General features: G+C 53.7%; 1 protein-coding gene across 3 annotated transcripts in view; it reads left to right on the top strand.

Moving 5' to 3' along the window:
• ERI3 (ERI1 exoribonuclease family member 3) overlaps window positions 1-22,617 on the top strand; it is a 109,116-nt gene that overhangs the window by 41,364 nt on the left and 45,135 nt on the right. For all 3 annotated transcript variants that reach the window (XM_027462460.3, XM_027462461.3, XM_005028746.6), the window contains exon 6: window positions 4,942-5,014. In XM_027462460.3, the coding sequence (XP_027318261.1) occupies window positions 4,942-5,014 (73 nt within the window). The remainder of the gene's footprint in view (window positions 1-4,941; window positions 5,015-22,617) is intronic.

The following is a 22,617-nucleotide window of genomic DNA, read 5'->3' as shown; positions in this document are numbered from 1 at the left end:
TCACGCTGTCAGCTGCCCGTCTCCCCCCGACCCACCCCACGCCGGCGCAGGGGCTGTGCAGCAGCTCGGCAGTGACATTTATTAACAGAGGGGGCTTTGAAACCAGGCAGGCTGCTCCTGCAAAGGCTCCTCGCTCTCCCTCCGTCTCCTCCTCTCGCCAGCCCATCTGAGGCAATGGCTGCTGGCGTTGAAATTCATTAGTGTTCCCTGACAGGCGATGGAGGCTCGCTCTGTCTGTTCCCACTTCCCTGCTCTCATGTCCCTGCTTCACGCACGCTGATATTTAAAGCTGATGTGCAGCTCGTAGGCTTGCTGCGCTGTGACAAGTTTGGGGGTGGCTGAGAGAGCTGAGGGTGGAAGGGAAGCACAGAGAGGCGGGAGGGAAGGAGAAGGGACCTGTCTCAAGGCTTCTGTGCAAACCCGGGGCTTTTCAGACCCTCTCCAAGGCGGAGATCCCAGCCTGTGCCAAAGGAGAGCAGCGCTTCTGCACCAGGTCCAGGTCCCTTCATGTCTTGACCATCCTCTCTCTGAATTGTGGAGCCAGGGCAAGGTGTCTTGGCAGCTCTCCTATTTGGTACCACCTTGCTGCTGTTCTGTGCTGCCTCCACGCAGCTCCGTTCAGGCTTTGCAGCCCTCCTGCAGCAGAGGATTCCCAGGGCAGGAGTGTCCCTGCCCTCTCCTTTGCAGCCCGGTGCAGCGGGGTTGGCCAGGACACAATTAAAATGTTCTGCATCTCTTAACATCTCTTACGACTCAAGGTCTCCGGGCCGTGGATTCATATTTTATTTTTGAAGGCTGCGACCAGGTCTATAAATATCAAGATTTAATGTCCCTTTATCTTTCCCAAAGAGGGACTTGTGCTTTTAACTGGCTCAATATCAATACACCCAGTGTGTAGAAAGTGGCCCAATTTCTTTGTCTCCTGACATCCTGAACCCAGAAGCAGATGGACGTTAACCAGCTCTGATGAGGTGGGAGAAGCGAGCATTAATTTTTTATACGCCAGGACCACCTGAGTGACGGAAATCAATTACGGCCGGCCCTCCCCCTTCCATATTAATGTGGTGGCTCCGAGCAGAGGCGGAGGGACCTGTTGAAATGAGAAACCCCTATTTCTTGGTTTGACCCCCCAGATAATTAGGGTTAAATTGATATGCTATCGCGCTGGTGACACATTTTATCTGCCTCTGTTTGTACAAGAGGATACAATAGTGGAGGAAGGACCAATTTGTGCCCTGCTCTAGCTAACCAGACCGAGATAAAAGGTGTCACTAGTACGATAACGTTCTTGCCTCACACTCCTTTTTGTTGCTCAATTTGCCTTTTTTTTTTTTTTTTAATCCCATTCTTTCTTTCTCTCAATACCCTTGGTCATATTTTAACTCCATGCCATCGCATAATGATGCCCTGCTAAATGTGTGTGGAGATAGGCACCTCTGGCTGACAGCCTTCCCCGATAACCGAATTCCAGCCCATCCATCACCGGGCTGCTCTCCTTAACTTAAGGAAAGTGATAACTAAAGCAAGGCCGTTTATCACCGCCGAGCCGCGCGCATCTCGCCTCGCAGAGAGCCGGCTGCAGCGGGAGGGATGCAGCCGTCCCACCTCGCCTCCCCTCCCCTTTGCATCTCCAGGCCCCATTTACCCCGCAGTGTGGGGACGGAGGAGCAGGGCTGGGTGGAAAATAGAGCCCGGGGTGGAAAAGCCCACAGTCATTTTCAGGTTTTTCTTTTTCAGGTTTCTCTTTATCACTTGCAGTCCTAAAATCAGAATATCCCGAGCTGGAAGGGACCCGCAAGGATCCTCGAGTCCAGCCGTACCCGAAGCACGGTGTTAGGCTGATGGGAAGGTTTGGAGAGCCAGCTTCCTTCCCAGGGAGCGAGAACTTCAGTGTTTAGGGGGGAACAAGACTTCATTCAGAAGCTGGAAGCATCACGGATGCTGATGAAGGGAAATGGGGTGCTTCTCCTCTGCTGCCCAGGGAAGTCCCCATCCCTGGTGGTATCTCAGAGACACGTGGATGTGGCACTAAGGGCTGTGGTTTTCTGATGGGACTTGATAGGTTGCTCTTGGTGATCTTGGAGGCCTTTTCTAGCCTAGATGACTCTGTGATCTGCATCCTGAGCTCTTTGCTCAAACGCAGCTGTCCCGGTGATGGAGGTTGAGTTTTGCCGTAGTGGGAAGCTCGTCTGCCAAATGAGCTGCCCAAGTCAACAGCAATCTTAATAAATAGATCCTCATAAATAGATGCACTTCCTTACAGGCAGTTTCATTCCCCAGGACAGCCACAGGTGTGCCCCGTTCACTCCAACCTGGAGAAGATGCTGAGGAGCATGGGACCGCGGCAGATGACAGGAGGGGAAGAGACCCTGCAGGGGTGATCTTTTGGGGCCCTGCTTTTTGTGCAGGGAGAGCCCCCTGCTCCCCAGTCCTCTGCTGGGAGCACTGTGTACCCAGACTGACCAGGATGTACCAGGATGACCCTTTGCTATGGACGAGCCACTTGATGGCCATATCCCTGCTGGCCTGGAGCCACCAGACCTGCATCTTTCAGCTCAGGAGGCAGACGGAGGCTTTGGTCCGTGCTGCTGCCAGCCTGCCCAGCTTTCAGCACAAGTGTGGAGCTCACAGTGCTTTGAAAACTTCGTGAGGTCTCTCTGGTGCTGGTGTGAAATGAGGGGAGCAGAGGCACGGAGGGGGATGGGGAACGTCCTTAGGTCACGCAGCTCCGTAGGCAGTTTCTGGGGTTGTTCCTTGTTTGCAAAAAGGGGTCATTTATTTAGTTGACATATTTATTTGGGACATTTATTTTCTCCAATTAAAGACCCACTGTCCAGCGCCCAGGGCGGACTGCCATCAGTCTCAGGGTGGAGGAAGGACCAGGCTGTCCAGCTCCGTGGGCCTTTTGGTCCCCCGGGGAAGGAAACCCTTTAGATGTCATTCATTGCGCCGGGCGGGTAGCTGTCAAGTCCTGTGGCTAACAGCAGCGATGCTGCACTCGCTCGTCCTGGGCCCCGTCCAAATGTTAGGCAAGACAATAATTATTCCTCTGAGCGGAGCCGGGCTGAGAGCTGTATTAATGAAAATCTCTTGGGCTGGGAGGAGAAACTGAGCTTTTGGTAATCAAAACCGAAACCCTATAGAAAGCAGCTTTCTTAGGATGCTGGTTGGGCTCGGCGGGGTCTGTTCCACTCGGGGATGTCATGGACGTGTGCGTAAAGGCTGTAAAATGCATGGGCCGGGCTGCTTGTTATGTGACGGCTGTGCAATTGCAAGGAGTGACTCCAGGTGGTTGATTTCAGAGCGATGGTGCTAGCATCAGATGAGCCGTGCCCGGAGATGAGAGCGTGCTGTCAGGTCACATTGCTTACCCTGCAAATCGCCTCCGTCCTGCTGCTTGCAGGCTCGTTCCTGTGACAGGCGTCCTGCTTGCATAGATTCCTTTGGACCTCCTTATTCAAATGTGCTTGTGTGACATAAATTACTGCTCCTAAATGATGCCCTCTGCATCTCTACAGGACCAGGCGTTTGGGATGGGCAAGCAGAATCTATTCCATAGTCAAAGCAGGGCTTGCAAAGCTGGTGTGTTATGGCCACGGGAATATATGGCCACGTATTCCTGGGAGGTTCCCCTGGGTATGTTTGCCAGCTTCCAGCCTTTTCTTCCCATCGAAATGGAGGCAGCCCACACCAAACTGCTCCGTCAGTACCACTGACCTTATCCACAAGTGCAGCCCTCCCTCCTCTCCTAACCAGTGCAGTGCTGTAGGTCTGAAGAGCTGCTGCCCTGTCACTCAGAGGGTTTGGGGCTGGGCTGAGCTCTCAGTGATTGTTTGGGGGTCAAGGTGGTGTGTACCCAGCTTGTGCTTCCATCTGAGCAGAGCTCGTTCCTGAATTTCAGCCTGGAAGCTGAAGCCTGGAGTATCCAGGCTTTGCCCTGTGCAGAGAGAGAGAATTCTTTGCCCCAGACAGGGTCTGTGCTGGGATGTTTGAGCAGCTGATGCTGGCACTTGCAGCTCTGCCCTCCTTCCCTACAGCCTCCCCCTACAGTCCCCACACGGCCAAGGAAGTTGTAAGACTTCCCCACCCCCTCTGTTTGCAAAAGCCAGTTTCTGGGGTTGTGGCTTTTAACATGCACAAACGGGTCTAATTTAGTCATTTATTTAGTTGACATATTTATTTGGGATGTTCCTTTGCTTCAGTTAAGGATCCTGTGACCGGTGCCCCAGGCGTGCTCGGCAGTACGTGAATGAACAAGATCCATCAATTACTCCTGATCGGATCAAAGCGGCCGGGGAAGCCTCCCATAACTCATCTCGGCTGGAGTTGCGGGGCTTTGCGGCTCAGCCTTCCCCGTGCGCTGGCGGAGAGGGGCAGTTCCGAGCTGGTGCCGGGTGGGAGAAGCTGCTTGCCAAAACCCTGGCTCCTGTTGTCCCTTCGGGCAGCCCTGCTGCCTCCCCAGAGCAGGTTTTGGGGTCGCTCACTCAGCCTTTTAACCATAAGGGCCATGTAAAAAAGCACCAGGGCATGACAGGTGAATTTCCCCATCACATTTTCTGTCATTCCTGCTGGTTTTCAGCCTGGTTTTGCAGGGATTTGCGATGAGTTCCCTTGGTTAAGGCCAGCCCAGATGCTCCAGTTGTGTTTGTGTTTTAGCTGCTGGGAGGAGAGCCGCACACAGCCCTCGTTCAAAATGCTGAGCCCGAGAGGTGTCGGCAGCCTGGACGTGGCTGGCTGCGTGTCAGGCTTCAGCCAAGTCGTGCTCCCATGAGATTCTTTTTTTTTTTTTTTTTGCCAAGAGCTACCGTCCTTCTGATGTGCAGCATGTTAGAGCAGACTTGAGGGGCTCTTCCATCTCGGAGCGAAATGCGCTTAATAAAACAGAGTTTGTGTTGTCAGGACAGTAATTGAATCAAACCTACTCTCTCTTCTCTCTTACAGGTTACCAGGACAATGCCAGTACTTAGGGCTGCCGGTTGCTGATTACTTCAAACAGTGGATTAATCTGAAAAAGGTACTTTTGTGCGAGCTGCCATGGTCCCTTTCTCCCTCCCTTCGCCTTCCCTTTCTCCTTCTCCTTTCCTCTTTAAGGAGGTGTCTAATAACTACTGCTGTTTTGCATTGAAATGAGTTATTTTCTCAGAGGCTGGGCTGAGCGAGTCCTCTGGCTCCCATTGTATCCCCTCTAATAGAGTCTTACGGTACCTGATGGGATGTGCTCTGCAGCTGGGGAGAATCCCATTGTGGTGGTGTCTCCGTGTAATAGTGGGACGCCGTGAGGCGCCTCTTCAGCAGAGGTTTTGTTGGTCCCAGTGCTGCTCACTCTGTTTCGGTTTGATGCATAAGGAGCCTTCAGATCAAATCCTGGTTGATAAATGTGTAAATACTCCGGGTCAAAAATCACGATTTCCCTTTGTGCTTTGGGAGCAGGGAGCTGTCCCAGCAGCACGTCCACCTAAGAGACCTTGTGAGCACTTTGCAAAACCAAATGCCGGGTACTTTGCCGTGTGCCATCTTCTGCTGCTCCACACCTTCTCCAGCTGGCCAAGGAGCAGCCTGCCATGCATCCATGGGTTCTCCTGGCACAGCTGCTCCATCCGCATGGAAAGACAAAGCGGTGCCATGAGCAGCAAATTGGAGTGGAAGGAAGATAAATTAGTGTGATACCGAGCACTGGCAGGGCGAGGGGAGGCTGGGGTAGGTCTAACACGAGTAACTGGGGTGGTCCTTCTGGTTAAACCTTGCAATGAGTAAGATTCCCTTCCCCCATCCCATTTCAGGTTTTATTTGGGTTTCGGTGCCTTTTCCTGATAATAAAGGGTCTTAGTAAGTGGAATTTGCTTGTAAACAGCTTGTTGTACTTAGGGGCTTTTCTTTTGTTCTTTTCTTTATTTATTGTTTTAAATGGAAGCGTGAGTGACAGGCTGAGCGGCCGCAGAAGGACAATTTGCATGATCTGTTCCGTCAAATAGGGTAGAACATGAACTTAACAAGGGATGCTGGCAGCACATTCCCAGCTGAACTTGTCAAGGGGTCTTGTATTTCCCTGCTGTCAGAGCAAATCTTTTGGCTGATTGCTGGTCCTTGGTAAATGAAATCTGAAAGCACGTTGGGGCATTGTGCAGTTCAGTGACCATTAATGATCGCCATTTGAAGTTCACTAAACTTGCGGTGAATGGATAGCAGCTCTGTAACCAGCAGGTTGATGGCTTCAGAATAATAATAATAATAAAAAAAAACATCCCCGCATACCCTGATGTTTGCTCAGAAGTAGGTTGGTCCAGCTGTGCTCCTCCTCTGGGCCTCTGGAGGAATGACTTAGGGCTCTTGCCCGTCGCTCGAGGTATGTTCATCTCTCTCCTACCCATCTAATCCCTTAAAAATCTTCATTTTTTTCTGGCTCTTTCATACGTGATGCCCTGTTGCACACAGGGTGGTTCCAGGGACCCCGAGCCCATCTGGGAAGTGCCCCTGCTGGAGCAGGAGAGCAGGAACCTCTCCTGTCCTGGGGCTGAGGGCTGCCTCTCCTGGTGCTTGCTCTTAGCCTGGGGTGAGGATCTTCCTATGCTACCGCTGCCCTGCTGTATGTGGCTGTGTGGGGAAACTGCCTGTGTGTTTTTCCAGGAGAGGATTCCCAGCCCAAATAAATAATTCTGTCCAAGCGTCAGGACCCTGTGGGGCCTGTTTCTTTTGACTGAGCTCCCAGCATGAGACAAATAAGGACAGATGGGTGAGTGGCCCCCCTGCTCTTCTATTCCTAGCTCAGGCATCCCCTTTTCCCCTCCCTCTGGCAAGCTCCTGACTTAGAAACACCTCCTAGGTTGAGCCTGCCTCCGACCTGATCCACAAAGTGAAGATGTTGAGGGTGGCGCGAAACTGCTAATTTCTAGGTCATGGGTAATGCGGAGACCTGGATCCTTCGGATGTTGAGAAAAGAGCTCATCTGAGTGTAAATGGTGTGTGTGACTGAGCGCAGCTTCCTGCAGCACCACCCCACCTGCATCCTGTTCTCTGTCCTGTGGGTCTGTGCTGGTGAGCAGTTGTCATTCCTATGCTGCAGGAGCAGCTCAGGCAAGCGCCCCGTGTCTTGGGTCCTCTTGCAGAGTTCTCAAGATTCGCCTCAAATAAATAATTCTGTCCAAGATAAATTCTGGCAAGGTGAAGACAGGAACAGGGCCCTGCTGGCCACCACGCTTACACCAAGTTTGGGTTGATCTGTGCATGCAGGCGGTGGGGAGCACCACCCCTGACTGCTGTCCTGGTTGGCCTCAGTGTCCTGGATCTGTGCGAAAGCCTCCCGTGGAACACGAAAGGAGAAGAGCTGCTCATGCACTTGACCGAGTTTGCTGAAGTTTTACCTTGCCCTGCGCCCCCCCGGCCTGCTAGCACATCCCTTCCGTCAAGCCTGATCGGTGTTTGCTGACATTTGTAATGTCACTGAGCGATCGCGTATCTGCGCTGAGCTGTCAGGGTAGAGCTGACTCGGGGCAGAGAGTTGATCATGTTCTTCCCTTCGACCAGCCAAGCGCGGCGGGAGGGCTGCGGGAGGCACAGGAGGCTGCCTCTGAATGCCACAACATTTCAGATAGCCCCCGGACCAGCTCGGCGGAGAGTCACCACCCTGCTGGCCACGTTCCCTCGTGTCCCTGTCCCGTAAAGCCCTGGGTTAGGGCTGTGCTACAGGACTGAGCTGCACGGCCGGCTGCTCGGGGCTGAAATAGAGCAGGAGGATTGACCTGAAGAGGGTAGCTGCCCTGTGAGCACCATCAGGTAGCGTGGATAAATTCATTAATGCTGACCCCAGCACAAGGATCAGCTCACGTTCCTGCTGCCTTTGCTCTTTCAGGAGTGCAAGAAAAACACGGGGAGGAGGAGGAAGGTGTCAAAACAGGCGGACCCGAGGGCTGTGCAGCCCAGCTCCTCTGCCAGAGGGCAGCAGCTGGTGCTGTCGGGGTGCACCAAGGAGAGCGTGGGGCAGGTCAGCTCTCTCTCCTTCCCTGCAATCCTCTTCTGGTGGCTCTCCCCAGAGCGCTGTGCCCGCCACCCACTGCCCTTAGGGTGCCTGCCTGCCGTACGTTTCTCTTCCTGAATCTGCTGACACTTTCAGTTTCTCCAGCATCCTGCAGCAAGGAGTTTGGCTGTTTAATTATGCATTAATTATACTGTTTATTCGTATGTTCTGGGAAGATGCATGTCTTTTTGTTTCTTCTGAACCTCCTGCCTGATCTTTTTCTTGGGCCTCAGTCTTGCTTTCTGTGGAAGAGCAAAGAAGTGTTGCCAGTTCTTCTCTCATGTTATTCCTGACTCGAGACCTCTGCCATGTTCTCGCTTAGCAGTCTCTTTTCCAGCTCAGTGTAAGTTGTTGGAGAGCTGGCACCAAGCCACTTGCTGCTTCTGTGGCTCCAGAATTGGGCTGTGGAAGCTATTTTTAACGCTGGGTTCGGTATCCTGATCTGTATCTTCTCTGGACATTATTCAGTTACAGGGTACCGGAGCAGTATTTCATGTAACCCCTAGGGCTTTGTTTTATTTCTTGTTTCTCAAGTGGTATTTATGTAAAAGAAAGAAGGCCATCTCCATAGCATCACAGAGCTGCCCATTCCTCAGGACAGCCATCCTGGCTGTGTGTGGCCACCTTTTCTTTCTGTTCACAGAGGGCAGCTCACCTGTAGGCACATGATAGTGGTTGCTTTAGGAAGGACAGAGAACCAGCCCAAGCAGACGTCCTCCTGACGCCCAGGAGAGCTTTGCCTGCGTTCCCCTGGCAGTCTGAATGCTTTGCCCTCGGGTCAGTTCGGCTTGCTCTGAGGAAGGTGACGATTCAGCTCGGTTCACACACGGGCAGTGCCATGCCCTGTGTCCCCAGGGCCGTTTGGAAGTGGCTCTGTTGCAGGGCTGGGAACTGTTCCTCCTCTGGACACCACGAGGCAGAGCTGACGGAGCCGTGGGGAGCACGTGGCTGTGTGTGGAGCTGGCCTTTTCCTGGCCCAGCTTCTGCTGATGCTCGGAAGCCACTTGTTAATACACGGGCACAAATGTTTTAAGGTCAGCTCCCTGCTGTGTGAGATCCAGCAGAGGAAGCGGGTAATAGAATGTTTTTGTTAATATTTGGCAACCCGAAATAAACACATCCTGAACAAACAAGGGTTTGCTAACAGCTTGTTGTCTCCGCTGAATGAACAATTCCTTGTGCCTTTGGGATGGGAGGAGGACTTCGCAGGTGCTTGGTGCTAAAGTGTCTCAGGTGCTTTGCACAAAGATCATTGAAATGGATGCTGTTGAGAAGTGGTTTGTGTTTTTGGCCCATGTGCCTGAAAGTTGCTTTCCTAAGTTTAACCTCTTGAGGATTTAGTGCGATGGCCATCAACTGCCCGTTTATTGAGCTACTGGCTATAGGGAATGCAAAATGGCCAATAAGGTCAGAAATGGCAGAGGAGGATTCCTCAGGAAGAGTGCTTCAGGGCTGAAGCATCCAACACATGAGTAGGTGTCACTTGTCTGCAAAGAGCTGCTTATGTCCTCGGTTGGATCAGGCACCTGGTACTCAGCACCCTGCTGGTTTGCTGCATGGCTGAGCACTCCAAGACCCGTCCTTCGTGGCAGCAGTGCTCTTTTGGGCTCCTCATCCCTGCCAGTGGTAAGTTCGTCCCTCAGAAGGCAGGAGTGATAGAGGCTGGGCAAAGGAACAGAAGCCAAAACGTGACTCCGGTGTTAAAGGGAGTACGGGTATCTTCTCCATGGAAATCAGAATAGAAAAGTGTGCAGTGGCATTGGTTCTTTGCTGGAAGGAAACAGAAAAACTGCTTATAAGAGCAGAATAACCATTTTTAATTATACTTTGTATTTATGGAAAGGCAGAGGGTGCCATATCGCTGAGCAGGATGCTCTTACGGTGCAGTTTTGTGATAGAAGTGAAGTGGTAGCTCCAGGTTGGCATTGTGTGCAGCTGGTTGACAAGAGTTTAAAAAGCGCTGGCTGAGAAGCTGTTGGCTGTTCGTGTGGCTTTTAATAAGTCTTTGAACATGGGGGAAGTTCTAGAGGACTCGAAGAAAGCTAATGTTGTACCAGTAATTTCGAAGGGCAAATGGGATGACCGATGAAGTAATTATAGCCCTATCAGCTTGACATTAATTCTGGGCAAAGTAATGAAAAGCCAGATATCATAGTTGATTAATAAAGAATGAAAAGAGGGTAATATAATGCCAATCAATGTGGATTTATGGAAACTAGATCTTTTTCAAACTAACTTGATATTTTTTATGAGGCTACATGTTTGGTTGATAAAGGTAACCATGTCAATGTAATATACTTCTGCAAGGCATTTGACTTGGTACCTTATGACATTTTGATTAAGAAACAAGAGTGATACAAAATCAACATGGCACACATTACATTGATTAAGAACGAGCAAACTGACAGCTCCCAGCATTTAATTGTAAACGGGTAATCATCATGGAGTGCATGTCTTCCTGGTGGGGTCCCACAGGGAGCTATAGCTCAGACCTCGTGGATTTCGCGCTTTTATCAATGCCCTGAAAGAAAACATAAAAAATCATTTTTGATAAAGCATGTGGATACTCGGATACTGCATCCAGGAGGCTGATGCTGTTGGATTTATGAGCGAGGCGTGGTGAGGAGGAGCAGAGGGGCTGGAGCATCGTGTCTGGGACAGCTCTGACACAGGTGGAGCCCTGGGTCCCTCTCCATCATCTCGGCACGGGTAAGGATCCTGGAAACGTGAAGGCTTGATGACAACTGCACGACCCATAAGGACACTTGCCGTGCTTTAAATACCCTGGGAGCTGTGTAGGGTGCTGGGCAGAAGGGTGTAGCTACTTGGCTGTAGCTCTGGGGCATTAAACAGGGAGTCATAAGGTGCTGAGAGGCTCCTTTTGTCCAGCAGGGTAAAGCAGCAGCAGTTCCAGTGCCTGGAAGCCAAAGCTGGGTAATTCAGGTGTGGGTATTTACAGGGAGGGTAATTAACCATTGGAACAACGCACCGATGACTGTGGTGGGTTCTCACACTCAGGGGGGAATGTTTTCCCTAAAAACCTCAGCTCTGCTTCAGCCAGTAATGAACGTGGGGTGGCCTCGGTGCCCGCGCAGAAGGTCAGGCTGGGCGGTTCCTCCTCCGAGCTGAGCCTGGGCTGTGTCTGTCTGTGTGTAACTCGCTCTGTCTCCCTCCTGTGCCCTGTGAGGGTGCCCTAAATGCCTTCAGGCTGCACAGGGGGCTCGGGGCGGAGGGCACGGGTCCCAGGAGGGCGGCAGAGGCACGGGGCGGGCAGGGAGCCTCCTGCTCCCGGGGCTGGTGCGCGGGCGCCGCACGCGGCTTCTCCTTTAAATCCGTCGTGCGGCTGTCTGAACTCTGAAATTTCTTTCACTCTCTCCCTCGCCTTGTTAACATGTGTTGCCTTTGGGGTAATCAGGGAAAAAATATTATGTCCTTTTACAATTACCGGGTTTTGGAATATTAAAATGTCTCTCTGCATCGGCAGTGTTATTTTGATTGGTATTCTAACCTTTGACTAGCCCATAAAGCGAGCCGCTCTTCAAGCCAATATTGCAGGACTGAAATTTAATTCCGAAATGATTCCAGATAATAGGGAGACAGATAATATATGCATGAAGGATATTATGTTTGGACTAAATGCAGCAGGGCCAGGGCTTGGGAGTTGAATAATAGCCCAGAGTGAGTTATAATCTGTGGGACAGAAATACCTTACTGTCAGGGCCAGGAGAGGAACTCTTAAATCACAGGGAGGGAGCCGAGGAGGGAGCGAGGAGAGGGAAAGGGCACCCAGGAGAGGCCTGCGAGGAGCAGCCCTTTGTCCCGCTGCAGGAGGACATCTCCTCCCTTTGTTGTGCAGCGAGGGTGCGGAGTAAAACCCCTCTCCTAAGGAAACCGAAACGCTGGGGGCTGTGCTGGGAAGGGGGGAGAGTCTCCTCCGCCAGGCTGTCCGCCCCAGGGAACGAAATTCGGGGTTTTTGCTCTGTGCTCCTCTGCGAGGGATGCTTTGTGCTGGCAGCTGCGGGTCGTGGTGAGCAGGGTGCTGTTGCAGCAGCTCAGCCCTGTGCCCGTAACCCTCTGGCTCTTCCCAGGGTTTCGTGGAGCAGTCACAGGCAGCCGCACCGGGAGGCTGGAGCTGGGCGAGCGGAGATGGAGAATGATCTCTGCTGCTGGGGTGGCACGGACCCACGGCAGTATAACAGGCTTTGGCTCAGTGGCACGAGCTTATAGGCTCAAAGTAATGATCCCAGCCTCGCATTTCATTGCCTTTCCTCGCGGTCTCAGGAGCTGGGCTTGCTGCAGCTCAGACAGGCTCGGGATGCAGCCTGGAGGCTTCACTGGTTTTGGATGACTCGCACGGCAACGTGCACACCCGTCCCAGGAGGGCAGGAAAGAGCAATGTTCATCTTCGACTAAATCAGAATGGCTTTGGCTTTCCCTTTTTTTTCGTTTTTATTTAGTTTCTTTTTACCTTTTGCATCCTAAAAGCACAGGAGCAATTTTCGGTGGAGCATGTGTCTGCATGAACTTCTCAGGGAGTGGACGGGCAAGCAGTGATCCCAGGAGGGTTAATGCCGTTTCTTGGGCTTGGCTCCCCAGAAAGGAGCTAAGTTTCCTGGCTTGCAAAATAGAGGATTAGTTTAATAATTCCTTTTGGCCAGAAAATCTGCAACTGTATGAAAGAGCGCCCTTCTCACTGCCAAACTCCTGCCTAGCAGAGGGCTGTGAGCTGGGCACGTGCTGCCTTTTAGACTTCCCTGGGTGCCTAAAGACAACCTCTGGCAGGGTCCTGTTGTGTGGAGGCCGTTCAGAGCTGCTCCAGTGCCAAGGGGACGTTTTAGCATTTCAGCCCTGTTAATGGGAAGCTCTTCCTGGACCGTCCTTCCTTCCCATACCTGTCCTGCACATGGTTTAGCTTGCGTTCATCTCACAGCATCTCACCATTAGGGATTCTCCTGTGATACTAAAACTCTCCCTCGGTGTTAAAGCTATGATATAGCTCACTTTTTTTTCCCAGGCAATTTCTTGGAGCCTAGTTCCAGCCTTTAGACTGGAGATGGGGATTTGTGCGGTGGGTCTCTCGCTGCAGTGCACAGTGGGCACAGCTTTCGGTCCTCGGAGGAGAAGTCATGGCTGTCCCAGCTTGGTTTGTCCTCTGTCTTCAAATCTATGTTAAAGATTTTCAGGGCTGCTTCTGGAGTGGAAAAATAGCCTTTCAAGAATCTGATGGGGCTGGTTTGGGTGGAGCTGGTCCTGCCTCAAGGCAGGCAGGTGGTGTGGGTAATGGCTTGTCCCTTCCTGCTCCCTGGCACTTGGACACTGGTTGTCTGCTTGCCTTGGGACTGCCCTGCCTCATTGCTGGCCCTTGGAGGGGTTTCACCCAAGGAATTCAGGGCAGGGATGGCTGTTGGGTGCTGGCTACGGCCTCCTCTCCTCTCCTGATACAGAGAGCTCTCAGAAAAGGCAGGAAAGTGATGATTCAGGAGGAACCAAAACAATTATATTGCTTGGCCTCCATCAGCCTGCAGGTACTGCACAAAACAAAAGCAGAATTTGTTGATTTTGCGTTCGTTTGTTTTTTAACCAGGGCTAGAGCTTTATCCTCTAGGCAGGACTGCAAGCAGCGGTTTTCTGGCTTGTTTGCCCCAAGCATCCCCGTGCAGGCAGCTGGAGGCAGGTCGGTGGCAGCCTGCGGGCGAAAGGCGGAGAGGGAGAGGCAGCTGCGAGCCCCGGCGTGCCGCTCGTCCTGCTGCGTGCCGTACTGCCGGGCTCTGAACATCTGGCTGCAGCACCCAGCAGCCGCCTGCTTCCCATCTGGCTCCGTGTGCGCTGCTGTGGAGGTTAAACCATCGGGTGTACGTGGGTTCTGGGGTCAGGTGGAGACACTGGAGCCTCCTGCGTGCCCTGGTGTTGCAGGAGGCAGCCCGAATCCCAGCCAGCCTCCCTGCAGTCAGTGCTGGAGCAAGGCAGGAGGAGGAGGGATTACAGGCAGGGCGTGTTTTACAATAATCCTGCAACAGGTGCTGCATTCCAGGTGCTGCACACGCTCTCTGCTGCATAGGATGCTTTTTCCTTGGGCTGGCATGCCTTTGATAGCTCCTGGCGTGTGCTAGTCTTCCACGAAGGTGTGTTTCCCCTTCCCCTTGCTGGCCAGAGCCTGGTGGAGCCTGCCTTGCCTCATCCCATCCAGCTCTCCTTGCTTGATCCAAACAGGATTCCGAAACATGGGAGCAGGGAGAGGCAGCTCCAACCTGCTCCTGCACCCTCCTCCCTCTGCTGCTTGGCATGGAAATGCTGGAGAATGCCAAGGGCTTGCAGGCAAGTAGGAATAGCTTGTAGGTATTCCTGGTGCCCTGTGCTGAGCGTGATGCCCTATTCTGCTGAAAGGGACAGAGCAGTGTGGGTACGCAGCCTGCGCCCCATTAGCACAGAGCCGTGCCCCGGCTGGGATTTGCACCCTGTGGGCTTTGATGCAAAGCAGCGAGAGATGCTGAACTGGGAGATGGGAGATACAGTAGTGGAATTCGTATATTAATAACGTACAGTGCTTCACACTCATTAAATTAATTAATTAAATCTCTCGGAGTCCCAAGGCTACTAAGCAAGTTGCTTTCACAGTTGGGATTAAGAATCTCCCGCCTCCCTTCCCCCATGCTGGCACAGCACTTCTGGCTCCAGCCTGGCTTTCACCCTGCTGCTTGCAGGTTTCCTTGCTCGAGCTCTTTCGGGCAGCCCGTGGATTGGATCTGTCGCGGGGGCTTGATGGGGAAGGCTGTAGGTATGACCTGCTTTTGGTGAGGACACAGCCTGATCTGTTGCCCCCAGCTAGGCATAAACCCCTTCTCCTATTTTGTGGCCCGCTGGGGAGGGAAGCTCTGATCACCCCGAAGTGTGAGCATCACCAGGAGCCATCCCACAGCATCCCCAGGGGGTTTTGGTGGAGCAGAGATGAAATCTCAGTGCCTCAGAGCAGATCTGGCCCAAGACTCAGTACAGCTCGGGGCACACCACATCCTGTGTCCGGGCAGCAGGCGCCTTTCTGAAGATGTTTCCACGTGGGCTCTGCCTGCTGAAACCTTCTGCCTTTTTCTCCTTGCCCTGCTCTCCCCCCATTCATCCCAGCCCGTACCAGGTGCTTGGGGCTGCTTGCTGCAGCAGCCATGGGGGTCTCTCTCTGCTTGGGACCTGGCGGCAGGCTGCAGCACATCCTGCACCCCCTGGAGCCCAGCAGTACGGTGATGCAAAAACGGGAGGTCTGTGTCTCCACGCTGCGCCTTCAGTGCTGCAAAACAAACTATAATGTCCTGAAGGAGTGTCACGGCAAGAATTTTTCTCCTTCACACTGAGAGGTGGGAGAATGAAGCCCGTTTTTCCCCAAAGGAGGAGGTGGGACCCCATCAGGAGGTAGTGGTGTCTTCTGGTGACGTGCAGAGGACCTGCGGCCAGGCTGAAGCTCCCTCTGGGCTTTTGGAAGACTTCACGTGACGTTGGAAGGAGCAGGCATGGGACATCCATTTTATTTTTTTTGAACAAACTCTGGATATTTAGCGTGTGGATTTGTGCCAACTTGAGGAAAGGCTGCTCTCTCTGCCTTCCCGGCGCTGTAACCTCTGTCAGCCTGGCTCTGATTGATGCTATTAATATTTTAGAGATCATTTAGGATCTCCGCCTTGGCTGGGCTCCTCGCTCGGGGAGGAGCTGTCCCACGTGGATGCCTGCAGCTGCCGGAGGAGCTCACTTGCCGCCTGCTGCCGTGGTTTGTAGGAGGTTGGCCTGAAGGTGCTCTGCATCTCTCCATGTTCTGGTCTCCTTTTGGCATCACGTCGGGTACGATTCTGGGAGAGAATGTGCTGCAGCCCTGCTGTTGGGGTCACTCTTTAAGCTCAAGCTGTAGATCCGACACGTGCCCTCATGGCTCCCGGATCCATCCCCAGTGCCAACCAGGAAGGTGACTGGTGTCTTGCTGGGGTGCTCTGCCCCGCACCATCTCCAGCTGCCTCCCAGGAGCTGCGTGCACCCATCCTGCGCCTCTGCTGCAAGCAGTGGAGCTCCGTGTCCATCACTGCCATGCAGGAGAGCTCTCGGGTAATGCTCTGCTCGCTCAGCCTTCCCCATGGGACCCTCCAAAGTCCAGCACAGAGCCACCACGCCACGGGCATGGGGGCTCCGACAGATCCAGGAGACGGTGAAGCTGTTTGATTGAATCCCAGACTGTGTTTGCTCTGCCTAATTATCAAAAGTATGAGTTTGTTCTGCTAGGTGCACATTATGCCTTTATTGTGGTGTAATTATGCCAGCTGCCTATGTTTAGTGTCATAAAAAGGAATAAAATGCCCATTACCCGCCTAAAGAATTCTTCCTGTGGGTTTTTTTTTTTATTTTATTTTATTTTTATTGCTCTGGAGTACACAGTGGGGATAGCTTTGATCGACAGTTCTCCACGTAAAATAGCCGGTGCAGCACCGTGCCGCTCGCACAGCTCCCCCAGCCAGCAGCCTGCGGGGGCAGCCGGCCCACCAGCCTCACCTGGCACTGCCCCTGCTTCTCGCTGCCGGTCAGGATGGTGAAAACACCCCGCTGCCACCCTACTGCCTGCCTTGTGGGGCCTCAGCTGCTCCCCAGCAAGGATTTTGCTCTCCCGAAGCTCCCTGCTGTGGGCACGGAGGTGCTGAGCCTGGGCGCAACATCCACCTGCAGCAGCTGGTCAGGAAGAGCCAACGGTGCCTGAATGACCCAAGGAAAGGGGTGTGAGGATCTGGCCGAGCTGTTTTATGGCCAGAGCCATGTTTTCAGGATTCCTGTGGCCTGGGGAAGCCTGTAAGATAGAGAAGGGAGAGATGTGCAGGTGGGAGCCGGGTGCTCCTTGCCCTGAGGGGCTGCGCATGCACCATGACCTTGAGGGCAACCTAGCGGTGCTCCTGCAAGAGCAGAGGTGCTGAGCCTCCTCTGCCAGCCAAACCTCTGTCCTCGGGGCTTTTAACTACTTGGGGCCACGTTTCCGTGGTGGTCAGAGGGGCCTCGGGGGAGCCACGTCCTCGGAGAGCCAGCAGCAGTTACTCCTCCCTGGGGAGAGGGGCTTGCTTTGCGTCAGTGCCAGGGTGATACTAAATATTTCCTGATGGGAAAATGCATAAATCCCCAAAATCTAAACCCCACACCTTTAGGGGTTGCTAGAACCTGCCTCTCCTCCTTCTAATAGTTTCAGTCTCTAATTGGAAACAGACTCGATTAGCTCCGTGCTGGGAGCGGATGGCTCTTAGGTGACGCTGGGGGGTGGCAGATCCCTTGGTGCTGCTGGATCCGTTCACATTTTGGTGCCACCTCCAGCAGGTCCCTGCTCCCTCCAGCTGAGCTGGGCCACTGATACCAGGCACAAGGCCCCTTTTGAATCCTCCCCTGCTGATTTTTTCCTCCAGGTGGCCTTCCCAGCCCCGCACCCTTGGAGGTGGTGGTGGCAGGGGAAGCACCGCGGCCTCCGCCGGGGACCCGCGGGGCTGCGGCGAGCGATCGCTGCTTAAGGGGGTAATCGTCCTGAAAATTCAGATTGATCAGAAGGCAGAAATGATAACTTGTTTCGCCGCGGTGAAAGCCGCGGCCCGTCGATAGGGGAGACGGAGGCACGGCGAGCAGCAAGCAGGGAGAATGGGCTGTGGGGCGGGGAGGAGGGGGAGCCATTCTTCCTTGGGGTCCGCGTCAGGATGTTTCCTGTCACCGACGCCGGGCTATTGGAGATTCAATCACTTTTATCTCCCCCTCTCTCTCTATCCAAATGCCTTTTCATATTAGAAAATTAGAATCAGCTCTGCTCATGCAAGATTTATTAGCTCTGCTGAGCAATAGCACAGAAGAGTAAATGATGTCGCATTTCAGGGGCTTTTTGCACATTATAACCAAAGTTGCAACTTCTTAAGTATTCTTCTGCTGAGCCACTGCAGGGGGTGAAAGGGCTGGGGACAAACTTCGCTCCGGAAATAGTTCTGCACCCGTCTGGGTGTCCCTTCGTTAGTATTTGAATGATTGGATTTGCTTGCTAATACGGATCTTCTTCTTTGGGCTCAGTTTCTGCGCTTATTACTCTGGAAATCAAACTCGGAGCCTGTTTATCACGTTATTTCTCTCGGTCCCCTTTGCAGAAGCACTTTTCACTGCTCAAAGTGTGCGTTTGGAGCTCTGCTTCTGGCTGGCGCTCATTTACATCTCAAAAAGACAAAGCGTGTTTCCTTCCCGCATCTCCCTTGTGTTTTACACGGGGTGGCTGCTGTTTTAAATGCCTTCCAACCTCGTGTCTTACACACCACATGTAGCGATGGGCCTTTGGTCCTCAGCCACGAGGTGCTGAAGCTCCTCAAACACACGGCTGAACTGAATCCTCGTCGGCTGGCGGCACCGAAGTGTGCCCAGCTACCAGAGTCAGATCAGCCGGTGGCAGCCCGTGCCCTTGGTGCTATTCCGAGCTCCTCGCCCTGGCTCCAAAATGAAGGCATTTTTGATCCACGCGATTCCACTGATCTTACACAGCCCCCCCTTCTCTCACAATGGGCATTGTGTGCGTAGCCCCCGCACATAAATAGTGGCTGTTGTCCAGGCAAACGCCGGCTTTCCGCTCGCTCTCTTTGGGACTATTCCCAAAAGGGGACACTTTTTTTCTCCAGCCATCTTTCTTTAGCAGAGAGCCCCGCTCGGGGATGCTGGCACCGAAACCAGCACCAAACAATAGAGGCCAAAATCAGGCTGGGGAAGGGAATGCGCTGCTCCTAGCTTCTGCTGTCGGTGTGCCGTGGAGCCCAGCGCCTGCAGCTGAGCTTCTCTCAGTCTTTGGTCTGCTTGGGGCTGATTTCTCCTTGACCGAGCTGCTGGGAGGGCTGCAGGGTGGAGAAGGGGTTGTTTGCCTCGTGGTAAGACCTTTCCTCTCACCCATCAGCGTGGCCAACGTGGTCATCTGCCCGAACGCGGCACCTCGCTGTGGGCCGCGAGGGCTCAGCCTCTTCTCCTTGGCAGCTTTAGGGACTCCATTAACGAGCAGCGCTAATTGCATTTAAAACAACACCATGCTTGGAACTGTCCAGCTGCCAGCCTCCCTTGGCATGAAGTTTTACCATTAATCTTTGCAAAAGGCACTGCTGAGGAGATGCTTGAAGCCGTGGCTGCCTTGCGGAGAGGTTTTCTCGTGGAGTGTCGGCGCTCGGGAGGCGGATACACTTGACAAGCAGAAGGACTTGACTTTTTCCCCTTCCGTGTACAAGCACTATGTATTATTCAAGGTCTTCTTAAGTCAATGCTGGGTTATTAATCGGTCGCTTCTCTGCATGTTAAATTTGCCTGCTAATTTAGAGGCTGTGGAAGAGGAAGGCAGCGATGGGCTTGCGCGGTGGCGTCCCTCTGTGTCCCCGTACACCCGCCCGTGTGCTGCCGGTGCAAAGCCAGCTCCAGCTGACTGACTTCGTGCTCCCATTTCATGGCAGTCTGTGCTGGTTTGGGGGAGGAAGGGGTGACAAAAGTCTTTCCAGACCTTGAGGGACCAGGCAAGACCCCACTGCCCAAGGACCAGGTGCACAACGGTCCCAAGTGACGCTAGCCAGAGGTGTCCAGCCCTGGCGCTGTGCACAGCTCAGGATTTTCTCCACGAGATGCACGCTGCCCACCTCTCCTTGGCTCCTGCTCGGTTCACAAACTGATGGGACGAATTATTTGCAGCCAGTTTGGGGACAGCCTCTTGGGGCTCCTCACCCCTAGCCCAGCCTCCCCGCCCCAGCTCCTCTCCCTTGTGGCCAGGCACGGTGGCCGGCGGCACCCCCACGTTCCAGGGATGCCGTCAGCTGTCATTGCTCACATTCCCTCGATTGGGAACAGTCACTTATGGCACCGTCCATCATCACGCCTCTCCCGGGAGCTGTCGAGGAGGGAGGAGAGGAGCAGGAATTATAAAGCGCTTGGGCGGTGCTCTGCCAGCCCCCCCGCTCCAAGTCACCAGGCAGCTGGAGGAGAAGGTGCTCGGGCTGGTGGATCTGCCCATCGTGGCTCCACAGGGAGGAAGGAGCCTTCTGCAACACCCGGGCTGCCTCGAGGGAAGAGCTCTCAGGTCTTTTGTGCAGTTTAACCTTAAGGGGATGGTGGAAAAATCTGCGGGGGACCTTGAGGACAGGCTGCTGGGCACCTGGGCTGGGCTGCTCTGAAGAGAGACCCAGACTTGAGGAGGATCAAGCTGCTGCCCTTTTTGGAGACCTCAGGAAACGTTCAGAGGAGCTGGTTGGTGCCAGGCATGAACGTGGCTGGGCTCAGGCTGCTGTCCTGTGCACCAAGAGCCAGCGAGGCCAGACCTGCAATCCGTCCTGCCATCATAGGGAGCTCTCAGTAGGTGGAAGCGATGCTTTATAGGGCCAGGGGCAGCGCTGCCGTTACCCTTAGCTGAGCTGGAAGAGCTCCCGCAGCCCCCAGCTTCAGGTGCAGGCTTTGTTGTGCCCGCTGCCTGAGCAAAGACCAGATTTTGGAGGGTGCGTGGAGCACCGGGGAGTCGTCCTGGGGGAGAAGAGGCTGCACTGCCGTGGCGGTGGGGTAGCGAGTGAAGAGAGTAAATATGTGTGCTGTAAACACGGGGAGAGCATCTCCCTGTGAAGAACCCAGCACAGCCTTTTTGAGTAAATAGAAAGAGAGCCCGGGTTCAGTTCATATGTCTGTTTTCTTTTCTTTTCTTCTTCTGGTCAACTGTGGCTGTAGATAAGAGTTTTCTATTTGAAGTTCAGAAGGGAAGGGAAATCCATTGTTAGAAGAGGAGACTTTCTTTCTGCTTGATATCTATCTCCAGCAACACAGCGGAGAAGGAAAAGATTTGCTCTGATAAAGGTGGCTTGAAAAAAAAAGGCACACTGAGTGTTGCCTTTCTCTGTACTTCAAAGCCTGGAGTAATATGGAACAGTTTAAAAGAAAAGAGGGGGGAAAAAAAGGGAAAAAAAAAAAAAAGAAACACAGCCCAGCCTCTGCACGGGGGCTGTGGATGCGGAGCCATGAGAGCAGCGTCCTTGCTGCCCGTGGGCTCCGGGGGGATTGTGCTGGCGGGGGGAGCGGAGGTGTGCAGGGAACGCTTCGCAGGTGCGCATCCTACGGAAAGAGCGAGCCAAGGGAAGGCACCCAGCGGAAGGAAAATTAGGCAGGCCTGGGAGCGATGTGGGGAGGGTGTGCCAATAAACATTTAATTATTAGAATAAGCCAGCGGTGGCACGGAGCGTGGCAAAGTGGGAGAGCTGACCGAGGGAAGGCTGCAGGAGGTGTCGGGGTGCCTGGGACTCGTGGGGCTGCTGGGGTACCCCTGGAGCAACGCCGGCCGTGCCCCCTCTGTCCCCTCCGAGAAGCCACGAGCACGGGCTGGGGGCTTTGCCTCTGCTCCTGGGAAGGGGCAGGACAAGGAAGCACCAAAGGCAGCGCTGGCCTGAGCCGAGGCTGCGAGTGAAAAGATTTCCAGCAAACCCAAGCTGGTCGGAGTGGCTAACGAGCCTTTCCTCTGAGCAATGTTTTACATTCTTTCAAGATCGCAGGGAGCTCTTGGTGAGAATCTGCTCAAGTAAATGGCAGAGTCAAGTGTGCCGGCTTCTTTCTTTCCCTTTTCTTTTCCCTTTTTTTTTTTTTCTTTCCCCTTTCTTGGTTCTCTTTATTATGTGGAGTTGCTCTGGCTCTTTCTCTCACTTCTGTTTCTCCTTTTGTTCTCTCTTTGTCTATTTATCACACTGTGAAGGTTGAAAGAGATGTTATTAATCTGGGAGAATGAAGGCAGGATTAGTGGTATGAATCGGATTTTGAGAGCTGTAATGATAGAAAGACTCGCTCTGCTGGCGGGCTGCGTGAGTTTGATAAATGGGGAGCACTCCAAACTGACTCGCGCCTTCCTCCGCACTGCTCGCTTTGCCCGCTGGGGCGTGCCATGCTCTCAGATCTGCCAGCCATCCCACACCGCTCCTACCTGAACCAGAGCAAAAAGCCAAGGGTAAATCAGAGACAAATATCTCCCATTGCACTTAAAGAGATCATTTCTTTCAACATCTTTTTCAAACGGAGGCCTGTCAGCTCCTTGGACAGCCTCGTCTGGAGGTGGGAGCGCGGCTGGGAAGCGCGGCCCCGTGGTGGTGCCTCCTGCCGCGGCTCTGCGGAGAGCAGCAGGGAGATGCTCCCGTCCTGCTGGCCGCAGAGGAGCAGGATCCTCTCTGGAAGGCTGCTCCGGGCTGCGTTTGCCTCCTGAGGTTGTACCGGGCTTGAAATGCAGCCCCAGCGGGGCAGGAAGGAGGCAAAGGGGTAGTGGATCGAAAGTTGCACGGGGCGCTTTGCCCCGAAAGCTCCTAAATGAGGGGTGCTGCGCTTGCACGACATAAACCAGGTCCGAGCTCCGTGGGGAGCAAAGCAGAAGGGGCAGGCAGAGCTGTCCCCAGCAGCTGGTTCATGGCCACACAGCTCGCCACCCTCCTGCTGTCCCCGCTGCAGCTGTGCCACCAGGCGCGGGGACCGTGCCCGGCCATGGGACCCTTTTGGGGCAGTGGCTGCAGGACCACGCATCCTCACCAGCTTCGCTTCTCTCCCAGGTTAAGCAGGGGATTAGAGCAGGACAGGGAGCAGTGGCGTGCCGG

Source organism: Anas platyrhynchos, chromosome 8 (assembly GCF_047663525.1).
Source record: "Anas platyrhynchos isolate ZD024472 breed Pekin duck chromosome 8, IASCAAS_PekinDuck_T2T, whole genome shotgun sequence".
Classification (NCBI taxonomy): domain Eukaryota; kingdom Metazoa; phylum Chordata; class Aves; order Anseriformes; family Anatidae; genus Anas; species Anas platyrhynchos.
The sequence above is the reverse complement of the archived record's forward strand: the minus strand, read 5'-3'. Positions and strand labels throughout refer to the sequence as shown.